General features: G+C 46.6%; 1 protein-coding gene across 2 annotated transcripts in view; it reads right to left on the bottom strand.

Moving 5' to 3' along the window:
* The window catches only part of LOC135377413 (growth hormone secretagogue receptor type 1-like), a 415,573-nt gene that overhangs the window by 294,695 nt on the left and 95,169 nt on the right, over positions 1-25,709 (bottom strand). The window contains exon 1 of one of the 2 annotated variants that reach the window (XM_064609799.1): positions 3,229-4,325. The exons of the other annotated variant lie outside the window; for it this stretch is intronic. Coding sequence (XP_064465869.1) covers positions 3,229-3,556 — 328 coding nt within the window. The 5' untranslated portion in view covers positions 3,557-4,325. Of the gene's footprint in view, positions 1-3,228; positions 4,326-25,709 lie in introns of those variants that run through there. 2 annotated transcript variants of the gene reach the window in all.

The raw sequence follows: 25,709 nt of genomic DNA on the forward strand, positions 1-25,709 counted from the left end.
CATCGTTACTTTTTTATGTATTAGCCCGCACATGTAGGATACCTTGCAAACGGTAATAGATAACGTACTTTCGCAATTTATTCGAATGAATGAGATTAAGCGATAAGAATTATTTTAAATGTAACTCAAAGAAATGCTGCTAACTTGTGGATATTTGCTGGTATGAGAGAAGCGAACACACCCTAGCCGGATTTTATTTTATTTGAGTGTTCAAAATGATCGGGACATGGTCAGAGCATAATAGAATATTTATTAACATAAACAAAACTAAGGCAGTGCTATATAGGACACGTAATAAACCTGGATCCATTCCCTTTAACATCATGTTAGGTAACCAGTCCATTGAAATTGTAAGGTCGATTAAAATCCTAGGGGTTCTATTTTCAGATAATCTGACTTGGGATTGTCACTTGACGTATCTTCACAACAAAATTGCGAAAGCCATTGGCATCCTGTCTACTTACCGTTACGCATTCCCGAACTTCGTAAAGGTTATTCTTTACAATACATTAATACGGTCTCACCTTACCTATTGTCACCTCGTGTGGGGTACGACATCTAAGACTAACATTACTAAACTTTATCTATTACAAAAAAGGGCAGTAAGATTGATTGCAGGCGTTCCTTTTGATCATCACACAGCAAATCTTTTTGATGGCCTAAAAATTATGAAGGTAGAAAATATTTACGATTTCCTCCTGCTAAAAACATACCTTAAGGCTGTAAAATATAACAATACGTTAATCTTGTCAATATGCAATCTACAACGTCGAATAGTTAGCAAAACACGTCAGGATCTATTTTGGAAAGTCCCAAGGACGCGAACAATATGCGGAGATCAGTCGCTACCCCATAACATCGCAAAGCTGTTGAATTCTTATTTAAAGAAGGGAATTGATCTTAACTCCATGTCGGCTGTTGCACTACGGGCCATGTTTATGCTCTAGTGTTATGTTTATTGTTCTAGTTAATGATGTCTCTTATTTTGCTTTTTTTTTCTATTATGATGTCTAATTTTCTATGACGTATATATGTATTTATTCCGTTTCCTTGCTACACTATAGTATTTTTCACGACTAATATTGATGTTCACAATTAGTATATTCCGCTTGCTGTTGCTGCACTAAATCAGGGGGATGCGCCCTCGTCAAACAGCATGATGCTGTTTTTTGGCCACCCCTATGTAACTCTGACTTGTATTGAAATAAAGATGAATTGAAATTGAAAAAAAAAGAAACGAGACAGGAATTAGTAGACTGTCTTCGCCTTGCTCGAGAATCCGTAACAGATTATTTGTCAAGCTGTGACCCCCGATACGATCAACCATTCGTTGCTTATAATCATTCAGCATGTATCAGATATTCCTTTATCTTGTGAAGCAAAAGGAACTACTATATTCCAGTTCTATAGGCAGCTACAATCCCAAGTAGGCTTTCAATTGCGAGCAATTAAGCAAGTGTTTGATCACTCGCAAAGAATGCTGCATGGTTGTGATGTAACGAAAAATAAAATGAAGGATGTGGCACTCATGAAGAGAACCTGCTACTCCGGTTCAATTAAATATCCAGGAAAGTAAATAAAATGGTAGTTAAGGAATAGAAATTAAAAGAAAATATAGCACATTCAGCTGAAATGTTGTAAATCGCTGTTCCACGCGCTCTACATTATGAAGATGTCCGTGGGCTCGGTGCAGTATTGGCACCTGTAGCTTACCAAAGGTCAGTATCGAACAATCAGTTGTGTTCTCAATGAGTCATCAATTATCCGGTATGACGCTAACTTTAGTGTAAATCAGAAGATGCGTGCTTGCTAAATCAGCAGTGACACTTCCAGGTCACTCACACAAGTGTGCTTTATCAGATAACAACCAAAGATATCAAAACACGATTGACTGCTCAAATAGAATATTCAAATATAATAGAACAGAAATAGTCTATAGAATATTCAAATAGAATAGAGAATATTCTGTCCTGGGCACTTTGCGATTCACTCAATGCCTTAAGACACTATACTATAGTGTCGATCATACTTTCTGAACACACTGTATGCCACAAAGCTCAAAAGTCTACAAAACGACAGCGGAGAAACAGCGAAAGAGTGACTTTTGATCGATCACTTTTTCTTGAAGGTTCCCCAAACGCTTCGGTAGAAATTCGTCGCGTGCCGCCTCTATTTTGACTTTACAGTCGACCCCGACGGAATGCAGCTTCTGCGTTACACCCGAAAAAAAAAAAAAAAAAAAAAAAAAAAACGCACGCGGAAACCTTGCGAACGCTTACATGGTTCACCGCTTCGCGGCTTCGTGGCTGCAAACCCACACGGATACATGCACTTACGTACTGCAACTGGGACGCGTCGGTAAAAGTTTCACAGTATAGTTATACTGCACTTGCGCAGCGAAGCAACCTCCTCTAGGAGTGTATGACACTAATATGTTGCCACGTCAAAAGGGTACAGGGGAGCTGACACACGTGCGCGAGAACGTGTCGTTGCTTGTTCCTTGTCTCGGGTTACGCTGTTAAAACGGAGCACGACCACATAACACCTGCCCGAGAAACTGACTTGTAGAAAACAGAAAGTGTACGCATGTTTTGAACACATTATGTGAAATGCGAAGTGTCCAAAACAGGCGGATCCATCCAGCTACCTACAGGGAGTGGTAGTGATATACCACTCTCGTCTGAAGGCTATGCCTGTTACACAGACGAATTTCGGTACCCGGATCAAAAGATGGCCCAGTCGAAAATCAGTTTACATGTATGCGAATGGTGTACGAAGGAACGTACAAAACGTTGGAGCTGGACAATCCTTAGGCAAACACACACACACGACACGTCAAAGTGAAACACAGAAACTTTCACTTCCTTTTAGCTCCGAAGAAACATTTTAAGCATGCGCAAAGCGTTACAGAATGAACAAAGCCAAGACTACAGAGTAACGCACGCCGCGTTAGCGTCGGCGTCACCGCATAGCTTGCTCTTGTTCGCATTGCTTTGCGACAACCACATTGCTAGAAGCAGTGAATGAAGTATACAAAATATTTCGCGTAGACTATGTCAGGTATTTTATACTGCAACCAAAGTCCACGGTCTTCAAGAAGCCTCAGACTTTGTGGTATTACGCAAACAAACTACCGTAACAAACGCATTGTGCTTCTTCATCCGACTCGAAAACTCTCATAAAAACCTCTCCAAAAAAAAAAAAAAAGCCAAAAGAAATGTCACTCACACATTCCTTCACCAAGGATCCAGACTTCAGGCTGAGAATGCAGCTCGACGAGGGCTGTAGGCATGCACACCAGAAGCACGAGAAGATCAGATACGCTGAGGTTGATGAGGAAAAGGTTCGTCGAGTTTCGCAGGTCCTTAGTCTTGCACACCACAAGCGGCACGAGCAAATTACCCACGGTGCCCAAGGTGAGCAACAGGGCGATGGCCAACGTTGCCGCTGTCCTGATGTACGGTGGAAACTCGAGCGCCGCAGTCAGCGTGCAGTTCCCGGACACATTGAGCGCGGGACAGGTGCTGTTCAGCATGGCGTCGCTGTCACTCACCATGGCAGCGAGAATCACAGTTCCAGGGGAAGGAACACAGTAGCATCGCGTCGTGCGTTCCTTCAATTTGCTGATCCAAGTAATCCGGCGGGATTTTGAAAGTCGACTTCCGTGCACGGAGTCTCGAGGGGGGAGACGCGTGATCGGGATGTCAGTGCACCGGGTGACGAAGGGGAAATCGCGTTTCTTCCACAATCGATGACAGCTCTGTCAAACACTCGTTCTGCACCGCGGGAGAGGGATGGACGCCGGATTCAATTAGGGAGCGCCGGACGGGACCCCAACTGTGATCGACGCCACCTGAACCGGCGACCGTCGCCGTCCGAAAAAAGCACCTACTTAGCCCGAGAGGTTCAAAGCGATAACACGCTAGAAGACGATGAAGAAATGGACGACCGAAGCAAGAAAAAGTGGCCTATATTCGAAGCAGAACGAAAAGCGAGGCTGACGAGCATATAGTTGGCAAAATAGCTGGCGTTCTGCGACTCCAGGCAAGCAGAAAAGTCTGTACGAAAGTGTCTACCCTTCCAACTGTTCTTAACGGATGCATCATTTCAAAACCTGTCTTTCTTGTTAGATAGAAAGAGACAACAGCGAAGCATGTCAGCAAAGACAACGGGGAAGATTATTTACATGGAAGGTGTCGTTTTCCCATGTTACGAGAACGAGGTCACTAAGCAGAATTCCATTGTTACCGCGGGAGGTCCCGTTTAAAGACAACCACAATCCGAATCAGAAGAAGCTCACACCAACATCCTTAACCAGTCGGAACTGTTTTACTCCGCCGCTGGTAGCAAAGGCGATCCTTAAAATGAATGTCAATACCGGCCTACCAATCTGGGTGGACAAATCTTCCGGTCGGTGGACTTGTGAAGAGAATTCATTCCCAACGGGGGCAAGTGATTGGGGACCTTACCTCGCAGCCCAAGTTAGGGCGGAGATCTGAAAGAGGAACTGCGGAGAAAAAGCGCTGACCCCCGGAGGCACATCCTCCACAGGCAAAGGTTCGAGACCATTGACATCACTGGAGTCGACGGAGGCGACTTGCGAGGCGTCCGATACCAAGTCCCACAACGGGATTCTGGCTAAGCGGGAGCGCACGCTGTCCCGAACTACTAGCGGGTCCTCTTGAAATACCGCCTCGCGGAGCGCTGTCAGCGCCGCGCTGCGCTCCCAGTGCCAACTGTGCTCAGAACCCCGCCGGTTCGGGAGGAGGAACAAAGTTTCCCCGCTGCCTTATATACATATAAAGCGCTTTCCGCGTCTCTTCAAAACTTTTGTTTTTTGGACGCGACGGATCACGGGTAATTAGTTCGAATATGCGCGGACGCCATTCTGCAGGTGAAAATTATGTGATATTTGAAATTGAAGGAAAAGCCTCAGGTTGGGACAACAGGGATTGTACTTTCGAAATAGGCGCCTCATCGACCAGATTCTTCTTCTTGTTTTTTTTTTTTTTTTTCAGTTTGCCGTCATCGGATCGCTCGTTCTTCCTCTCCTCCTACTTTTTCGTGTAGTACTTTCTTTTCAAAATTGGCGGAAGATATAGCTGATACCAGGTTGGACAGAGGACAGTAAGAAGATGTGGAGGACAGGGGGGTTAGTATGCGTCCTGGGGCGACTTCAGGGGGAACTGTCTGGAAAGTCGGCGGAAAAATCTCAGACAGCACGGCTGTGCGGGGTTTCGAACCGTCGTCACCTCCCAGTCTCGGCGTGGAACCACTACGTCGCTCCTCACCACTACGTCGCTCCTCACCACTACGTCACGTGAGCTGCTAATAGCTGCATGTAGTATTGTGTAAATATGTAGGCGTATCTACTATGTAAGCGGGGTCAGCATACGGCGTGGCAGAATAGCAGCGAGTGAGCTGTTCTTAAATGCTTAAATGTTTAAGCTGTTCACGAATGTTAATGGAAACGAATAAGATTAAAACACTTCATTCCTGCCCTGTTCTTTTTTTTTTTTAAGCACTGCTCTCAGAATCGTCCTCGTATTGTACTTTTTCTTTTTCTTCCGCGTTTTTTTTTTTTTTTCGACCTAAATGTTTCCATCGTGAAAACTGAATTCCTAGCGATCGTTTACACTGCATCACAAAGGTCTTATTTATGCCGCTAAACACAACTGTGTAAGCTATTAACCGTGTAAAGAGGTGGACAAATGAAGATATATCAGCAGGAATGAGGGGAAAACAGAGGGGTTACTACGCGTCCTGGGTAGACTTCATGGGCAGCTGCGCCGACGACCGTCTGGAAAGTCCGTATAAGCAGACCCTGGAGAAACATGAGCCTGAGCAGAGCCCAGTAGCAGGATCCGTAGCGACCAACTAGCCACTACCAACGATCAGATGCTGTATGTAGAAAGAAAAAGAAAAAAAAAAAAACAAGAGAAAATAACAATGCCAATTCAAACGTACGGTATGTTTTTATTTTCTTATTATTCTGGGAAGCTTTGGAATTGTCCACCCTATGACGTCCGTGACTCCATATCGCTTTATGTGTTTCGAAATAAGATTATTTCACATCTTGAGTGAATTTCGATGGTTCCTTTTTTCCATTTATGCAGTTGTTATGCTCCTGCCCTGCGGCTGTTGTATTCATGTAATACATTGGTACTACACAACATGTTGTGCAATACTATATTGGTGCTCTGTTGCTTTGATCTTACTATCGTTTTTCGATTTACTTTATCATTTCGCTTGCTGCTATTTATTGCTGCTTGTGACATTGTTTGTTTTATGGCGCTCCCTTAAGTCTGTGTTATCCTTGAAGGGGAACCGCTTCACGGGCTTGCCCTGCGGTTCCGATTTCTATGTTCCATTATTTCCTGACTTTCAATAAAGAAAAGTTGAAGTTGAAACGGGGTATGTAAAGACGAAAAAAAAACAAAAAAACTGTCCAACCACACAGACTGGGAGGAATGAAAAATGAAATCCACCAGTCGTCCAGCCAAAGATAAGACCAGCGATAGGGATGACTTCCGCGAGATACCTAACGCCGGCAATTTATTCCTTATCGATTCACCGCCATGTGCCGCGATAAGATTCATAAACGCCTCCACCCCGCGTTGACCTAAGCTCAAAATGGAAATTAATATTGAACCCAGTGGAAGTACAGCAGTGGACGGAGATAACTGGGCTCCGATGGCGGAGCACAATCTGGTTGCCACGGGCAACGTGACGTGGGAATGGGCAGAAGCGGAACTGCTTATATCACGTATTAATGGTGTCCATAATGAATCCCGTCCGTGACCGCGCGATTCGAAGCGCTTTCCAGCGCGCTTCGATTTTCGCGAGTCCAGCCGCGCAACCAAACAAACGGGGGGGAGAAAATCGAGGGGAGGATACATCTCGCCAGGAAGAGAATAAAGAAATGGTTAGACCAAGAAGATGATCGCAACACATTCCGCCAATGCAAGGTGTATGAGGTTGGTGTGGGCGATGCGCATTATTATTCAGAGATGCGTTACAGTGTGTTGATATCCTCCGGTTTCCGACAATGTTGTCTCGTCGCAGCTGTGGCGGAAATAAATATTTTATTAGAAAATCAGTATATGTACGGGTCAACATTGGCGCGCCGAGGAAGGAGGAAAGTGGGGAAATGCGCGAGCGGCGGGAAAGACGCGACGAACTGTATATAGACGAACGGTGACGTGTGGGTAATTTAGAAATGCGAACGATTCTGAAAAGCGTGTATTTTTGTCACTGAGGGTGTTGTTCTACAGACTGCAGTAAGGCCAGCTAGCAAATGCCTATCGGTGTCCTATCGGATAAAACATTCCACACATAGCTTTCATATTTTTTATCGCTGCCCTAGCAGCACAATGTACTGCCAGTCGAGTGCAATAGGGGTGGACGGTATGTGACCTATCAATGTTCTTTAGTTTCACGAGTCTGTTCAAGGCCTTCCACCTACCCGTCCACCCTTATTGCACTCGGCATTCAGTACATTGTGCTGCTTGGGTGGGATCACTGGGCAATATTCACAAATCGCACAAATTGGTCCTTGCTAGTCTGAAAGGTATTTATGAAACGTAACTGCCTAACGGTACTATTAACAGCTGTTAGTATTAAACATCCTGAATGTATCGCTGAGTAAATTGGTGACGTGTCCGCCTACTCATCTCAAGGTTGTGGGTTCCAGCGCGGATGATGCCGAAAAAAAAAAACGCATAAGGGCAATAAATGCACGTAAAAAATAATGCCTAAAGTATACCATTGACGAACCCTTTATGGTGCGTGCGTGTCTGTTTTGCAGTGCTGCGTTATATCACAGTGTTAGATGTGTGTTAGATATGTTAGATCACATCAAGACTGCTCTGAAAAAAAAAAAATTAAATCTTGGGAAGTTTTGTAGACATCTATACGTCACACGATGCTGTAACGATGCTGTCATTAGAGCGTTTTAGTGCATCGTAATCTACCGCCTTTGCGTACGTAAGAGATATTGTTGGTTGTTCTGCGCACGCGCAAAACATAAAGAGAGGTTCGCGCGTTGCGCAGAACAACCACGCTACCTCTTACGTACGCAATTGCCTTTGAGCACATAAAGGACAGCGTGGTGCTTCTGTGCAATGCCCGATGCACTCTTTATGTTTCGCGCGTGCGCCATTGTATACTGTGTTGTGTCCATCGGTGGGCATTTTCCTGCGGCCTCACTCATCCTCACCTCACGAAGCACATACTTCATTTGACTCACTCACCCTCACCAAATTTTCTTCACCAGTAACTAAACCTCAGTCGCCCTCACCCTCACATTGCATTTTAAATTTTGCCCTCACAAACCTCACCTCAGGGCATCGGGATCCCGAGGGGCCTCACCATCCTCATCCTCAAATGCCTTCACCTCATGAGGGTCCTCATCCTCACGTGTCCTCACCTCATGAGGGTCCTCATGGCCTCACATACCTTCTTCTCATGAGGACATTCATGGCCTCACGACCCCTCATCCTCACGAGCCCTCATGGCCTGACGTTTCTTCAAGTCACTAGGAGGCACATGAGCCTCAAAAGAACTTTCCGTCATGTTCACATGACACGTCGGCGTTGAACTACTGCGTCGGTAGTTGGTACTAATGATACTGCCCGGCATTAAACTGTTTATAGGGTTTCGTGCTGTGCTTGGATAAATTTGGTAACAGTTGTTATTGTCACAGTGAGGTTTAGCGTTAGTGTTTGGCATCAGCAAAGAGGAGCCCGAACCCATCACCTCATCCGTGAGGCCCCTCACGAAAGGCCTCATGGCCTCATTCGTGAGATCCCTCACGAAAGGCCTCACGGCCGCATCCGTGAGGCTCCTCACGGAATACATTGTACACTCTCACGTATTGATGGCCTCACGACGACTGGCCTCATGAGGGCCCTCACGGTGGACCTCATGAAGGACAATGCCTCACGACTGTCCTCGTGAGGAACGTTCAGCGTAGTCTGGCCTCACTCACCCTCACCTCATCCAGAGCTGTACGTAACGCGTTACTGTTTTTGCTAACTAAGTAACGACTTAGTTACTTTCTAAAAAATATAACTGGGAACGTACTTAGTTACAAAAATTGGTAACGCGTTACAGCAAGTTACTCGTTCCTTTTTTTTTTCTTTTTCTTTTTGCTCACTGTCACCAACCACGACCACCAGTTGTGGTTTTTCCCGCGCACACGGCGGCATCCACGAGGCTAAAGCATGCGGAAAAATTCCCAGAGAAGAGAAAAGGATTACCAGAGAGCAACGCCTTTCTCATTGCTCTATAGTGTCCACAGTGTTTCAGCACACTCAATGTGTTCCTTCTTTCAAGTATTCACTGCGCTCAGGGCGTCTATTGTGCCTTGTCTCTCTCTGTCCCCTACTCTGGAACTCATGTCAATGGTCAAGGGTCCTCATGAGTGAGGACGCCCAGCTATGGTTGTGTCGTGTACGTGTTTTTGCCCCGCTCACGTTTGCCGTTAAGACGATAAAATGACTACGTCGAAATAGGCCGTGTTCACGTAGTCTGCTAAGCCTAGTTCATAATTCGCATCGTCTCTTCTCGCTTACCAAGTGCGTTGGAGTCAGTAAGTATATCGACCTTTCAGATACGCTGACGCATTTGTTTCATAGCTGATGGAAGAACATCGGACGAAATATTATGCACCGCTCGTTCCGAACTCGTTGCTTACGCAAAGACGGTAGCGTCTACGTGACAAAAATAAATAAATCAAAAGGGGAAAGGCAGACGACACGACGCATCATTCATGCGTCGTGTCTTCTGCCTTCCCCCTTCTTCATACGTCACGTTACTCAATACGTGTTCACAATATTACATCAATAACACGCATGCTATTATTGGTTGGTTGGTTTGGTTTTAAGAAAAAATAAAATGGAGATGCTAGGATAAAGTGCTATTATTCATAGCATCCGTTCTATCGATGTAATGTTGTGAAGACGTATTTCACACTTGAGTGTTCAACGCCTCTGACGGTATATTAGTCTCCAGCGTTTTGGCAGTTAATGCTTTGCAATGAGTGTAGATGCAAGTTTTCATAAGCAGGCATGCTAAAGGGACTAACCAGACTCAAATCAAGGCCGTCGTTGTTCCAGGATATCTTTCGACGCGCAGCATCTTCATGCAAAATGTTTCAATGTAATTCGAAGCCTATCATTTACGATTACATTTTGTCGTCACCGTGAGCAGCAGCCCAATTCTGCTCAGTGACGCATCGGAGTCACGCATTAATTCCAGTATATCCAGCACTAATTGCAGTCAACTTCTGCACAGTTGTGTCCGGCACTAACATAACGCACGTGTATGTTGAGAACTGCATAAAGCCAGAGCGCGGCACCGCAATGCTTACTGCACACCGTTTCAATAAGGCTACAATATCTGACCGTGTTCAGAAAAGTGTAACTGATAATAACCGATACGTAGGCGTCGCACCTGCACGGCAATCGCATATGCGGGGAGCCTTTTAAAACCAGTAAAAAACATTCTCGGACATAACTTCTTCAGCTCGAACACTCCGTGCCTTCTCAGTATTCATATCCCAGCAGGATGGAAGCAGTCGCCATGGCGCGGGGGAGGATCCAGACTCCCACCTTGGGGGGGGGGGGGGGGACCAATGTATAGCTTAATGTTTTGGGGGGGATCGCCCCCTCCCTCCTTGATACGCCACTGCCACGGCGCATGTCTTGCACGCGCACACAGTGTAACAGCAGCAGAATGCGGGAGATCCCAATGTGGTTTGCAGTGGCACAGGTTGGCGATGATTCACTTGGGGAGCGGGCCCGCATCCAATTAACAGTCGGTGAGCAGAAGAACTGATGAGCGACCAGGACCATCAACAGGCTCTTCCTGCCAGCAGCAGGTGCTTTTCGCTCACATCCATCTTGAAGGATCGATACCCCGATTAACAGAAACGTCGTCCCCACACGGGGAGCAACCACCGCCGCCGCCACACGTGCGCAATCTTCTCGCAATCCAGCAGGTGCGCCTGTACGCTCGGAAAAGGGTTCGAAGGGGACGTGCGAAATGAATAAGCAAGTCACACTGAGTGGCCAGCCCTAGACCAGCGTTTCCCAAACTTTTGGCGGTGACGGACCCCCGGAAGCGATAAGATCCAATTCACGGACCCCCCCCCCCACACACACACACACAAATATACCGGGATACGCGCTGTGTACACTGCATTGCAGACCGCGTTTAATATGCGCGACAGGGTACAACAAGGAACGAAATTACATTTGTGCAAGCATAAACATGGTCAAGTGACTGTCTAGACAGAAGCGAAGTTGACTTCGAACGCCGCGTTCAATGCGAGGTATCATCTGTAGCGCCACCATCGCTGCAAGAGGTCCGCAGGCTGCCAAATATAAAATGCGCTAAACACAGGAACACTCTCAGTCAGTTCGAACTGGAAGCAAAATGATATGACGCACTGTATTTCCCATGCTAGCCAGTGCATATCCAGCAACCTCGTCAGCTGCTGCGTGCTTTCGATACAGCTTCTGAAACGATTCCGGACTGGTTTCTTCTTGTTTGTATGTGTATGACGCGGACAAACGTGGATTGCAGGACTTTTCTATCAGAAATTAGAAGCTAGCCGTTGAAGCATGCTTGTAGCAATTTTGGAAGCTCTGGGTGTTTGGAAATCGGGCTGCATGTATACGAGCGCGTGTTTGTGGGGACGAAAATGCTCACTGAAATGTGAGAGACGGTCGCGGACCACCACGGACACTCTCGCGGACCCCCAGGGGTCCGCGGACCACACTTTGGGAAACACTGCCCTAGACGCGTCACATAGTCACCGGAGTCAAGAAGAAGTACTACGTACCAAGATTTTTTTCTTCGTAGGAATGCTGGCTTGCTTGCGTGTTAGCGCCGCGAAGCAACTGTGGCTATATGAGCGGCGTACAGACGTGGACAGATGGAGAGAGGATAGCAGGAAGGAGTGGGGGACAGGGGGGTTAGTATGCGTCCAGGGCCGACTTCAGGGGGAACTGTGCCAAAATTCGCCTGGAAAGTCTTGGGAAAAGTCAGGGAATACCACAGACAGCATATCCGGTGGTAGGATTCGAACCCACCACCTCATAGTCTTCAGCACGACCTTCGCTACCACCAACCAGCGGGACGCCTATAACCCGCTCGGCCCTGCTGCTGTGGGACTCTACAACAGGTGTCATAGGAACGGGAGAGTCGATTTCGGGGAAAGCGTAGTTTATGGAGGGTGGAAAGGAAGAGCAGGTGACACTACCCCAACAACACCGGATATCCTCTGGATGTACGAATGATGTCCTGACGAGTTCGTACGTCCGACGGATGTCCCTCAGATATCCATAGGACGTACGAATCCGTTAGGACATTCTTCGCACATCCAGAGGACGTTCGGTGTTGTTGGGGTATCGTTCTTGCAGTTTATTGAAGGAGCATGGAAAGGGCTCGGGGGAAAAATAGAAGGAAGCATGCCAGGAGTAGAGGGGTAGAGGGGTAGAAATAAGGACTACTCGTGCCGTTATCCCGGTGGCAGCTCTCCCAAGTTATGGACACGGTTGCACGGAGACGACTTACACGTACATCAATCTCAGATCAGATGTGAGCTGTGGCAGAGGGTTGACATTCAGTTTGTGTTAGCCTATAAGTTCGTTTGCGGCGTTATAGGGAGGCGACCCTTGTGGTTAGTCTTCCACTTTGATGCCAATACATCTACGTAGTTATAGTCTAGTCCGCGTGAAACGTTAGAGGGAACCACTCTCTGTGGCTGGTCTTCCGCTCCGATGCAAATACATATATTCATACTCATAAGAAACGCTGCACGGTGCTAAACGGTTAAGGGAACTTTAAGGAATCTTCTGTGGCTCATCTGTAGAGTCAACAATACAAAAATACAAACACATATTTTTTCTTAATCTCACCTAGGGAGCGTTGTTATACTGTATGTAAGAGTTTCCGTCAGGGGACTACCTTCATAGGTAGTTCTCCTACTTGATGACAATAAGTTGCACCCCCCGATGCGTAGTTCTACTATTACTACTACTACTTGAGCTGTGTGAGCATTATCTTAAAATATTTGCGTTCTGCCGTCTCAGTAGTAGTACTTTTGTTTGCAACGTATGGTCATTAGTGCTGTCATTTTCAATATCTTTGTAGAGTTCATTGAGCTTTGTACATTTTATTGTGCATCGTAAATATAATCAGCCATTCGATCACGTGTAAATACATTTTGTGTATATAGTTATCCTACTTCACGAGAATACACACGTTTGCAGCGATTTCAAATTTCAATCTCCATGATGGGGAGAGCAAGCGAAACAACACTTCTGTTGTGTTGTTGTGTGTTGTTTTGCTTGCTCTCCCCATAAATGGACCTGTACTAACTAGCCCGTCTTGATACGCTTAGTAACTGTTCATCTTCCGGCATGTGTGAGCCGGCAGAACAATGTCTCTTGCGCTGCCATGGGACACTGTTACTATGGGGTCGGGTGGCACGAATGTTTGAGCTTCCCGCCCTTGAATGCTTTCACCCTCTCACATTGGGGGTGAAGGAAATAAGCGTCTCCGAAGATGGGCAATGAACAAAATAAAGCAAAATATGGTGTTCTTTTTTGCGGACGATCTATCGAACGGATTTTTGTTCTGAAAACGGCTACGGTATCAGGTGACCAAAGGGACCAGCTGTTCTCATTGCGACAACTTCGTAGCTTTTATACTTAAAAAGTTAATTATTGAAAGTTAATTAGGACATTGCCTTAGGAGCTTGCTGGTGCCCTCTTAAGGAATGCTCTTTAGCATACTACATTGCAACTGACTTCATCTTGAAAAATGTGATAAATATATATTTTTTAAAAATCTGTTCTCGTTTAGCTGGGACACCCTGTATGTGCAACAAACTGACAGAGCCCACCCCCAACTACAATTCATGCATCGACCTGGTCTTCGAGAATAGAGCATTGGTGCAAATAGTGTCAACTCTCACGACGCATTTCTCAGATCACAAAGGTGTCATCGTCACGCTACGTAAGGGACAATGAAATAAAATACACTCAGTAGAAACTCTGTTGTTAAATCCTTTAATCACCATTTGCCAACAACGTAGCGACGAAAGTCTCTACACCGCCCCTCAGCAGCTGCCGCTGCTCATTCGTGTTAAATCCAAGCGTTGGGTGTCCCTCATTAGGACAACGCTGCCCTCCGCAGCGACTCTTCCGGAGTTTCAGGATTGTTCGCATAGAATGGGGGGGGGGGCATGTATACAAAAAGCAATCTCCCCTAGGGAGTGTTGATGTCCAGCATGTGACACAGGCGTTACACAGTTTTTGAAACGCGAGGTGGTCAAGTACTGGTCAAGCATTGCGTCTTTGTACCTGTCCCATCATCCAGACATCAATAGAAAATGGGGGATGCGTGTACCTTTCGCATGATTCATGTAATTAGTCAACAACATAAACGGGGGCGATTTGAGCATGTATGATGTATGAGAGTCAGTTTTTGTGGCTGGTCTCCCACTTTGATGCCAGTACACATACTCGAGCATGTAGTATGAGTAGTATGTACTACACACTCGGAGTGTTACATATACGGACGGTGGTGGCGGGACGGTGGAGGATGGTGGTGGCGAAGGACTCGCCGTTGTCTCAACTGACGCCCTGGGGAATGTGCGTCCTGGGCTGACTTCTAAGGGAACTGAACGAAAAGGACGACACGACACGAAGTCTCTAAACCAGCGAATGAACGTTTATTTGCGTCAGAGTTAGTCGTATACAGATTTAGCCACACAGACGCACGGAGTAAGCCCCCTTGCGTCCCCGACCGGGAGGCTAACGTGTTGCTGACGCATACGTCCGTCGTCTCACTAGCCACGGCTTCTCGGAATACATGTTTCTTATTGTGGGGTTCCAGCTTGAAAGCGCCAAATTGTATGTTCAGCCTCATTGCCATTATCATCAGTATGCAGCTGCTGCTCATGTTGTTCTTCGTTTGTGATACTCCTCCACTCTTAAAAATGAACTTCACCGCATAGCACGCTCCTAGCCAACCATCACCCCGAATGACAACGTTCTCCCCCCTGATTTGTTGAAAACGGGAGGAGGAGCCTATTTTGTGCCGTGCATAATGGCACAAAATAGGCTCCTCCTCCCGTTTTCCCAAAATAGGCTCCTCCTATGCGGTGAAGTTCATTTTTAAGAGTGTGGGTGTATTGAGATGGGGGCAAGGGGGGTCGTGCACCCCCCCCCCCCGGAACTCCAAGGTCGGTTGTCAAAATAGTGCACTCTTTAGTAAATGATTATTCTCAGATGTCATAATAGGAACCTCTGGACACCCACACAGTGCGCAATGTCCGCCGCCTCCAGAATAAAATTTGGTAGGGGGTGGGGTTTGCCCCCCCCCCCCCTTGGAAAAAATCCTGGGAACGGCCATGGTTATATTCCCACTAGATCGTGATGCATTGAACCTGTCTGTTAGCTAATCCGGCTCATCAGCATCGAAATCGTTAGGTGATGTATTTGGCTTTTCATTGTACGTACACCATAAATTCAGTAACCATGTCCGTGTGATTCTGTAAACCGTACTCCTGAATCTTTTATAAAGTCAGGCGGAGAGGGGTTCGTCGGCGACGTTTGGTTCATCAGCACTTTTTCACTCCCTCGTCTTTCCGCCTCACAAGCTCACAGAAGAATAATTCTGTTTACTCGCTACTTTGACGTGCTCTACAATGCGTACATCGGTGAACAGAACACTGATGTCTAACTGTCACAATACCTTTACGGCAGAAACGTTCGAGCACAAGTTGCGGAGGCGGTTTCTTTAACTGGTAAATCATGGAGACAGCCATTGTCAACAAGTGTTCTCTATAGGTCATATGACCACCGTTCTGACGTCAACGCCCACGGGAGAGCGGTGTTCAATTCGTGCTACGCATGCCGCCCCGTTGCCTTTCTTTTCTCCGTGGTCCAATCGGGCCTACCAATGTACACACGTACAATCAGTGTTGTACCCGCTACCCGAAAAAGGTAGCGCAATACCGATACGCGCTACCTGAGCAAAAAGTAACGAAATCCCGATATCGTTACACGTACCTAAAAGTAGCGGAATACCGCTACCGTTACCCGTAAAAAGTAACGCGATACTTCATGCGCTACTTTTTAGGAAATAAATAAACAGCATCGTTGATGACGTACTTCAAAAGTCTTAAAATAATAAATAATCAAATAAAACAATATCTCAAAATAATAAATCGACGTCCAATGGAGGTTACACGTAGGTTGCCTGAAGGCTAAAATTTTGAAAACAGTTTTTTTTTAAGATTTACTAAAGCCTACTCGGTATCCTGCATATCTTTTTCTTTTCCTCTAAAGCAAATAAAGCACAAAGCAGGTCTACCGATAAAAGGCTCAGCAGCTTTGTCACAAAAAGAACTCGGATTGCCCGGAACGAAAAGTTAGCAAACATACCATAGTGTGCTATTTCAAATTGGACGTTGACTTCCTTGACGCACAGATAAAGCTTTCCCACGGAGGCGCATAGTAGACATCTGAACACCACGCTACTGTTTTGTACTGTAGCAGGCAATGGCCCCTCCATTGCAGCGGACAAGAAATGGCAACTGTCAAGCACCTGAGCGTACGTGGTGCAATGTATGTCATGTGGAATGTCATGACTCATAGCTAGCGAGGACGGCTCCAGAATGGAGTGACGTCAGTTTGCAGACAATGCAGCAAATCTTCAAGAAGGTTCATCCCAAATAGGGAACACGTGGAGGACACATCCTCTTTGTAAGATAACGGCCTCTGTGTCCTCCTTTCGGCTATTTGCCCGGTCTTTCCAGAATGAGTTGTGATATCGGGCAGCTTGATCGAAGGCAGGCAGAGTGGAGGTTTGATGATAGGTCGAAGTCGAGTTGTCGGGAACCCCAGCTCGGAAAGTAGCGGTAGCGCTCAAAGATTGCGCTATCGCAAATTTTTAGCGGAAGTACTTCTTTCGTTACCAGTTTAAAAAAGTATCGCGATCTCTACTCCGCTACCGAAAAAAGTAACGGATATGGTAGCGCCGTTACTAGTAGCGGCGCTACGTACAACACTGCGTACAATGTGGCCTTTCTCAGTCACGTGCGTTCAGTGTCACTAAAACGACCCGCACATGCACTTGCGTTCCATTCATGCGGTAAACATCTATTTGAGCTTCCCTGCGCAATAATGCCAGGCCTTCACCGAAAGGGGTATAGACGCCGCTGCTCCTGCGCGTCCCATACCCCACTGTCCCTTTAGTCGCCCGCCACATACAATAACTTTTCATGACAATTCATACACTCGCTTCAGAATAGCAAGGTTATTACAGGCTTTGGCCCGAAATATAGAAATCAACGCAGCCGATTTCATGCACGGACAACTTTACAAATTGTCACAACAAATGTGCATGGTACACGAGAGTCGCGGCGTGGCAGATGTCATGCCGAACACTCGGAGGTGATGGGGGCCCACGGACGAATCCCAGCTACCTCTCTCTTTCCACAACCGCCGACTGTGACTGTCGACGTCTGTACACCGGTGATAGCTACTGTTGCTTCGCGGTGCAAACGCGGGATTTAAATAATAGCTACACAGCTTAGCACTAAATTGTCAATGGTGCAGCGTACTCGCTCATACGTACACTCTTAGAAAAGAAACTTCACCGCATAGCACGCTCCTAGCCAACCATCATCCCGAATGACAACGTTCTCGCCCCTGATTTGTTGAAAACGGGAGGAGGAGCCTATTTTGTGCCGTGCATAATGGCACAAAATAGGCTCCTCCTCTCGTTTTCAACAAATCAGGGGCGAGAACGTTGTCATTCGGGATGATGGTTGGCTAGGAGCGTGCTATGTGGTGAAGTTCATTTTTAAGAGTGTAGGAAGTCTCTGCGTGTGTGTGTGTCGTCGTTTCCTTTCGTGTGTGTCTTCGAAGCTCCGATATATGATGCCTTACTCACAGACCCAACAAGCCGAAATTTGCACTCGCTTGCGCCGCCTGTTACACACGCAGTCTTTAATGATCATTGAAACCAATCTCCATTGAACATGGACGTGGTGCCACCAAGCATGTAACGTGTCAACTTCCTCAAAGGGCATTAGATACAATTACTCCCCGACAGGTTGCCGCATTACAGGCTTGCTGGCGCTACGCGCATGTTCAAGAGACAATAGCTTGAATGATCATTAAAGACTGCATGTGTAACAGGGGTATATAAGTACCACACCTCAAGCAGGACATCCGAAGCTAGGTTTGCTATGATCGTTATGTTCATTCATCCCAATCATAACTATACGCCAACAATCAGTGTAACTATAACGCCCTTATGACAAGACTACGAAATGCCAACTTTGGATGCTGCTCCCCCAGTCAGATACGAGCATTTCATCAAGTGTGCCCCCGGTTTTTTTTTCTTCCTCGGCATCGCGTATACGCGCCCTTGAGCTCCCACCACGGCCATCACGAACGAGAGCCACGCGCCAAATGAATGACTGCTTTGTTGCAACGCGTCCGACACTTCATTTCGATTCCATCCTCCTTTACTGATTCCTTCGAGGACATCACATATTTGGACCGATTTCCCCCCGGCAATTTCGCACCGAGTTACAGCGGGTACAACGACAGGGCTCTATAAAATAGTTATACGCATCATACGATTAATCTTCCGTCCGCTATTGCACGACGAGCGATTTTTTTTTCGTAACGTTTAAGACACGCTCGCGTCGCTTTTCTTTATCGGTAAAGAAAATTAGATTGTACGTTGTTTACTGCTCCTCCGCGGCAGTAAAAGAGCGACGGCACATGCAATCGCGGATAGTTACTGAGTAAATAGTTATCGATAAGGCGTAATTTCTAACTGTAATATCCTATATACGACGAAACGAGGGAGGAGAGCGGTGTGCGTCAGCAATTGTTAGCCGTGACAGGAAATTTTTCAGGCACGACAATAACCGCAAGAAATAGATGAAGTGATCATGAATGATGAATTTTGCCACACTCTTAAAAATGAACTTCACCGCATAGCACGCTCCTAGTCAACTATAATCTCGAATGATATCGTTATTTGCAGTGATTTGTTGAAAACGGGAGGCGTACGCCTTTTCTGTGACACTTATGCTGTTCATAATTGTCACAAAAAGGCGTACGCCTCCCGTTTTCATCAAATCAGGGCAGATAACGGTATCATTCGAGATTATGGTTGGCTGGAAGCGTGCTTTGCGGTGAAGTTCATTTCTAAGAGTGCACTTTGGTTCAGGATTCAGGTAATGGGTTCAGGGAACCCCTTACGCAACTTTTTCCCCGCATCTCAGCGTCCATCAACGTATATAACAGTTTCTGATGACTTCATGCCTGCCTGTGAGATAATGCAAGTTGCATCAGTTAATGTGGTTATCTAAAAACAGATGACTTATGAGCAGATGCGAGCTTCCACGAAGATGCGCACAAAAAAATGAATTAGAAAGCAAAATACTTTATCGAGAAATAACCACATACATAACCACAGCCATAACCACATCTCTTGCCATAGCCACACTTGCCTTTCCCTAATGCACATTTCGGCGCGCGTTAGAACCCTCAGGTGGGCGAAACTAATGCACAGGCTGCTCATGATCATGGTTGTCTCGCGACCGCAATAGCAACGAATTATATATAATGCTGCTTACATAATTATACTTTCTCTAATGCTGCCGTATAGAGAGGTGCGGTCGCGATATTAACGTCGTGAAAAACAAGCTGCGAAACACGTAGGCTAGACCTGGATACGAAGAACGCAAAAATATGTCATAGATATTAAAAAAAAACGTATGCCCTGCTATATGCAACAACAGATGTACAAAATAAGCAAACTGCGGATGTAATATTCCCACATTCTAGAACACGTTGTGCTACATAGCTTTGGAAATATGTTTTACCTATTCTGGTACTTGTGTCGTCAATCGGGCAAAGTCTTTCGAGTGAAGAAACGTGCATTAGCTGCGTTTACATAGACAGATATGTCGACTGAAGACCCCAGTCGACTGATCGCTAGGGTCGACTGGCGACGGTTTACATGACTGCCGACTAAGATGCCATGGAGCTCTGCAGCATTCAGTCTACAGATCCTCGACTGGAGCGCCATTGTACCCTTGAAATTTACATAATTTACACACAACTTTGTTATCACGTAAATTCTTTTACTTCTCCAACACTTTTGCAGGCTTTCGGGAGGCCATTCTTTTCATACACAGCTTTTCTTCTGCTTCTTCTTCTGCGTCTCCGATTGCTTCAGCACGCCATTCTTTTCATGATCATACAACCGTCACTTGTATTCTTTTGGACGTACTGTTGCCTTCTACCAGCTATTTTTCTTCTTCCTCCGTCTCTGGCCGTCATCTAAATATTGTATTCTGACATACAAGGGTGGGTAAAAAAATAATGCCTCCTCATTTACTCTAACTTTACTTAAAAACGGATCAAGGCAAAAGTTACATATATGATGGCCTGATGTGTGGCGGCCTGTAGACGACGATGACGACGTGCCTCTGCTGGCGCGCCGCACTGCGCCTGCCAGCCAGTTCTACCGGCACAGTCCTAGCGTGAGGCCACGCACATCTGCCCGCTGGGACATTCCATCATCGCCGGTCAGGACTCATGTAGAGGAACCTCCTCTACATTTGGTGACCCGAACAACGAACACCATGTTCGGCGTAATTCGGCCATTCACCATCCCAAATTCTTCGCAAAACCAGCAGCGAACCACCCTCTAGCAGGCAAGGCGCACCGGGACCACTGTTCCACCGGGGACCCGCAGGGAGACCACAGTAAGCTGACTTTCCGGCCTCCACCAGCTTCATGATGGTCCTCCCCGGCACTTCTCTGGCGGCAACCGGCATTCACGCTGTCGTACCGGTCGCGGTACTGTCGCCCACTCAGCAACGCACTCACCCAGCAACAATCAGCACTCTGCAGCAAGCACTCAGAAAGCACTCAGCGCACTCAACAAGGGCTCAACGCACTCAGCACACACTCAACACAATCAGCAACCACTCAAGCACCCAACCACTCAACCAATCGGCATTCACATCCCATCACTGGAACCCGCCCGGATCGCAGCGCTCTTGTTCCCGCCATTCCGCTGCTGCTGCATAAACAGCCACAGTCACAAGCCGTGTGTCGAGTCGTCCACCATCCACGAGTCGTCCTCATTCTCCCCATCACGGTATCGACGCGGACCTCAACCGCATGCACCGCTCCGCGTCTGAGGGAGGGGGAGTGATGTGGCGACCCGTGGACGACGATGACGACGTGCCTCTGCTGGCGCGCCGCACTGCGCCTGCCAGCCAGTTCTACCGGCACCGTCCTAGTGTGAGGCCACGTCCATCTGCCGCTGGGACATTCTATCATCGCCGGTCAGGACTCATGTAGGGGAACACCACCTATTCTACAGATGTCAATTATGAACAGCATAAGTGTCACAAAAAAGGCGTACGTCTCTCGTTTTCAACAAATCAGGGCAGATAACGATATCATTCGAGACGATGGTTGCCTAGGAGCGTGCTATGCGGTGAAGTTCATTTTTAAGAGTGTAAAGCCAGCATGGTTATCAGAGGGTCATTAATATTGAAATCGGACACGGCTTGTTTGACATCTTTGTGACATTTCACAAACATTGCTGGTAAATATTGCTTAGCTTCGCTGTATTAAAAGTGAAGGCGCACAAGTTTATATTCCTTATTACTAGATTGGTAGCAGGGTCCCGTATGTTGTTTGTTGCGGTCAGCGGGAAGGATTGGTATGCTAGACGATGGGAAGTCTTATGAGTAACAAGTTTGGAGTGCGCCCTCTTCGCTATCCTTGAGAGTGTCACAGGGAAAGAGACGAAAACTGGGCCAGGCTATGCTTTTTTTTGGGGGGGGGGGCGACGCCCCCAACGCCCCCCTCCCACCCTTGGGACCGCCACTGGCTGCTTGTGTGGCGCGCCTACTGTCCCCAACAGTGGTTTATCGAGAAACCCCCTCTTTCTGTATCTTTTTTTAAGGAATAGAAAGTCGGCCTAAGCCGGACTAACCTTTCGTCACTTTCTTTTTTGCAATAAACATATCCCCACCCCCACCCCAAGCATGTGGATTGTTGCAAAAAAAAATGGGTGGAAGGATAGCAACGTCTCCACATTGTAGGGAGTGCACAGGTAAAACGTTAGGGGTGTGTCGCCAAATATTTCCGGGTGTTGAGAGCGCAGGGGGTTCTGGATAAATCACTGGTCCTCGGCTTCTCATACCTTATGGTCCAAAACAGTCATTATAAGGTAACAGAAATTCATGGCAAATAGCATACCTGTTGAGATTAGCGTCGTCAGGAGCTTCATTATTATAGCCATGATAGGGAATGCTCAACGGCACACTGTAAATGTAGCCTGAGTTCCCTTTACAATACATTTATTTTCTTGCTCAAGAGTCTCATCCAGTGTCGGTCTTTCTCATTCGTTTGATTTTTCAAGCATGTTCCTTGGAGCTTGTTAGCCCGATCCGAATAATGATCGGACGAACGTCGCGGTGGACACATGCTAGAAAATGACCTTTCCTGAATCGAAATGCTTCCAGTCGTTCGAGCACGTCGCTGGCACATTTTTATCTTTTCGAACAGAGAGAAGACTATGCTGTATCATTCCGCGATACATAAGCACGGACGCGCGCGACCAAAGGCGGGCCAAGACAGCGCGCTCATTTCCTTGTTATTTTGGTTTCGTCACTGGTCATCCTCTCCCATTTCGGAGCGAATCAAATCTTCCTTACCTCCTGAAGAGAAAAAAAAAAAAAACTGACCTGAGGCTTTAAAGGCCATCTACACACCCGCAACACAAGCACACGGAATCGAGTGGTGGCCTAACTCTTATCCCAGCGCTATGTCAACTCCCAGTTGCGTTGGTAATGATGGGATGATCCCTATCTCATCCGTGTCCACATTAACATAACTGGGACTCCTCTAGCTTCGCGCAATGACCATTCTATTCATCCATCTCTCCAGCGACGACAGTGTAGGGATTACAGCTCTGCTACCTAAACGACAACTTGCGGACGTTTCCAAATTCAAGGACCCTATCGGGCACCCTAATTAAGCGAGGGCGATACAGGCTCCGTGGAATTTCTCATCAACTATAATCCGACCATTAATTGTTCGGATTATATCGCGCGACATATTCCGGGTGGCTTAGGGCGAGAAATGTCCGAGGAGGAATAATTGGGACCAATCTGTATCAGAGCTTTCGTAAAATAACTTTTTTGTATAGCTGTGACGGGTGTGCACGTGTAAGTAATACAGTCCTACAGTCCAATAGAAACAGTCCTACCTCAGGTATTGCGATGAGACGCAGGAGAATATTGAGGCAGTAGAATTGTGATGGTGAGGGAGTAGTATTTGGGAAAATATAAACCGGGTTCTTCAACCAAATAGTGGCAATAAATCAGTGACTCAACTATGTTTAAATGGTATTTATGTATCCATCCGGATCTCAATTAGCATACGCAGGGTGTCCCAGAAAACGTGTCATTGATTTATAATAATAAACAAACAAAACAAACTACGCCACTTACAATCATGCGGTCCACGTCATTTGTTCTTACAGGTTTTTCCGCCTTCTGATGTGAGTGTCATCTAACTTAAGTTTTATTGTGTCAGTTTTTACGAACTGAACTCGAAAATTTGCCAAGCAAATGTCGCTTTTTTACTCCACACTCTTAAAAATAACTTCACCACATAGCACGCCCCTAGCCAACCATTATCTCGAATGATATCGTTATCTGCCCTGATTTGTTGAAAACGGGAGGCGTACGCCTTTTCTGTAACAATTATGAACAGCATAAGTGTCACAAAAAAGGCGTACGCCTCTGGTTTTCAACAAATCAGGGCAGATAACGATATCATTCGAGATAATGGTTGGCTAGGAGCGTGCTATGCGGTGAAGTTCATTTTTAAGAGTGCACCAATGTGAAGCGCGTGCCGAATTTACTCAAGTTCATGATAAGCGACACAGATATCGAGGAGCGATCCCATCGAAAAAAATAACCGAACATCATGCGTTTCGGGGTGCCCAGGGCCTAGCGCTCGACGACTTTTTTGCGCCCCCCCCCCCCCCTTGTCAGTCCGATGAAATGTTGTTGCTAAAGTCAGCCCACACAGGGATAGCGGAAAGAGATAAGACAGGCATGGCTTATCGCATCTGGCTTCCGCTGGGATCATGCCTTCACTCTCCCATTCAGGAACTCACTTTTTCTACTATCACTCAGTGGGCTGGGTGTAGTAACCTCCTTTCGTTGGGCTCGGACTGACAACTGGGCGTGCTTTTTTACTGAACTCGAGTAACCCGCGAGTTGGGTATGACGTAGCGTCACGTGACCATAGATTAGTCACCTTCGACAGGCTTTTTCTAACAGGGGGAGTTATTCTGCGCTGCAAGATGGCGGACGTTGAAGTTTCGAGCGCTGCTTTGTGCCAAATTGTTATGGGCATACAGGAAAAGGACTGGGGACAAGAATCTGGTTCTATTCTTAAAACTCGTAAATTTGGGGTGAAATCGGAAACAACAACAACAGATATATTCTGACGATGAAGTGGGGAGGTTTTTCACCCTAGGAGTGGAACGCTACCCCATAGCTACGGGGGTCTAATATGAGTGGTGACAATGTTGACTGATGACGAGGATGAGAGATGACGAGGATGATCAACGCGGCGATGGCGATACTGATCGTGATCGTGATGGTGGGAATGTCCGAGAGCGCTGTTGGATTACAATGGGTCCTCTAGGCCAGTCGCCTCAAAAAAGCCAACTACATTACGTAAGGCCGTCCTGGAGTGGGCCGCGGTGTCCCAAGGGCCGAGGATGCTCGACAAGTTGAAGGAGCGGCAAGCTGTGACTGCAGTGTACGCCTCTCGTTGATACAGGTCCGACAGCGGAGGGAACTCACAATTTCTTGTGAGTTTCGCCAATATGGCAGTGACTCGTGACACTCTGTAGCGAGCACCATGTGCTATCGTTTCTTGTTTACAACTTGTTTGCTCTTTAGTAGCGGATGGATATGCCGCTATTTTTCAAGAATGCACAGGAGGCTTTCATTGCCTTGTGTTGTTGTTGAGGGCTGGGCCAAGGTCCAAAAATCTTGTAGAAGCTGAATGGACGGTTGTGAAGTTTTTCCAGTGTCGTTTGAAGTGTTCTCAGACTCTAGGCAATGCGTTATGACGTGACGCGTATCTTCAGGGACGGTGCAAGTTCTGCAGAGTGGGAAGTTTGCTAGCTTCATTCTGGGAAGTGTTTTTCTTTTATATAGTTGTCCCAGTCGGATCCTGTAAATAGCTGTTTGAATAGTTATTTCTAGGCTGACAGGGATATTTGTTGTCAGACCTTGTTCTATTGTAGAGAGGTAATCAGCAGGCTGTTGAGATACCTTCCAGAAGTTTCTAGTGAGTTGTTGAATTGTGTTCTTCAGGTGGATTCTGCTGTCGGCCTTTGAGAAGGGTATGCCACTAAGCTTGGTCTTCTGCAATGCTGCTTTTTCTGCCTTGTCGGCAGTCTCGTTGCCTGGAATTCCGCAGGGGGAGGGGATCCCCTGTAGAGTTACATCGTGTCCATTTTGTATGACCTCTTGGAAGGTGACAAGAATTTTATAAACCAAATAATTGTTGTCACACTGTTTGGCGATGGCCTGTAGAGCTGACTTG

The sequence above is a fragment of the Ornithodoros turicata genome, chromosome 1 (genome assembly GCF_037126465.1).
Source record: "Ornithodoros turicata isolate Travis chromosome 1, ASM3712646v1, whole genome shotgun sequence".
NCBI lineage: Eukaryota > Metazoa > Arthropoda > Arachnida > Ixodida > Argasidae > Ornithodoros > Ornithodoros turicata.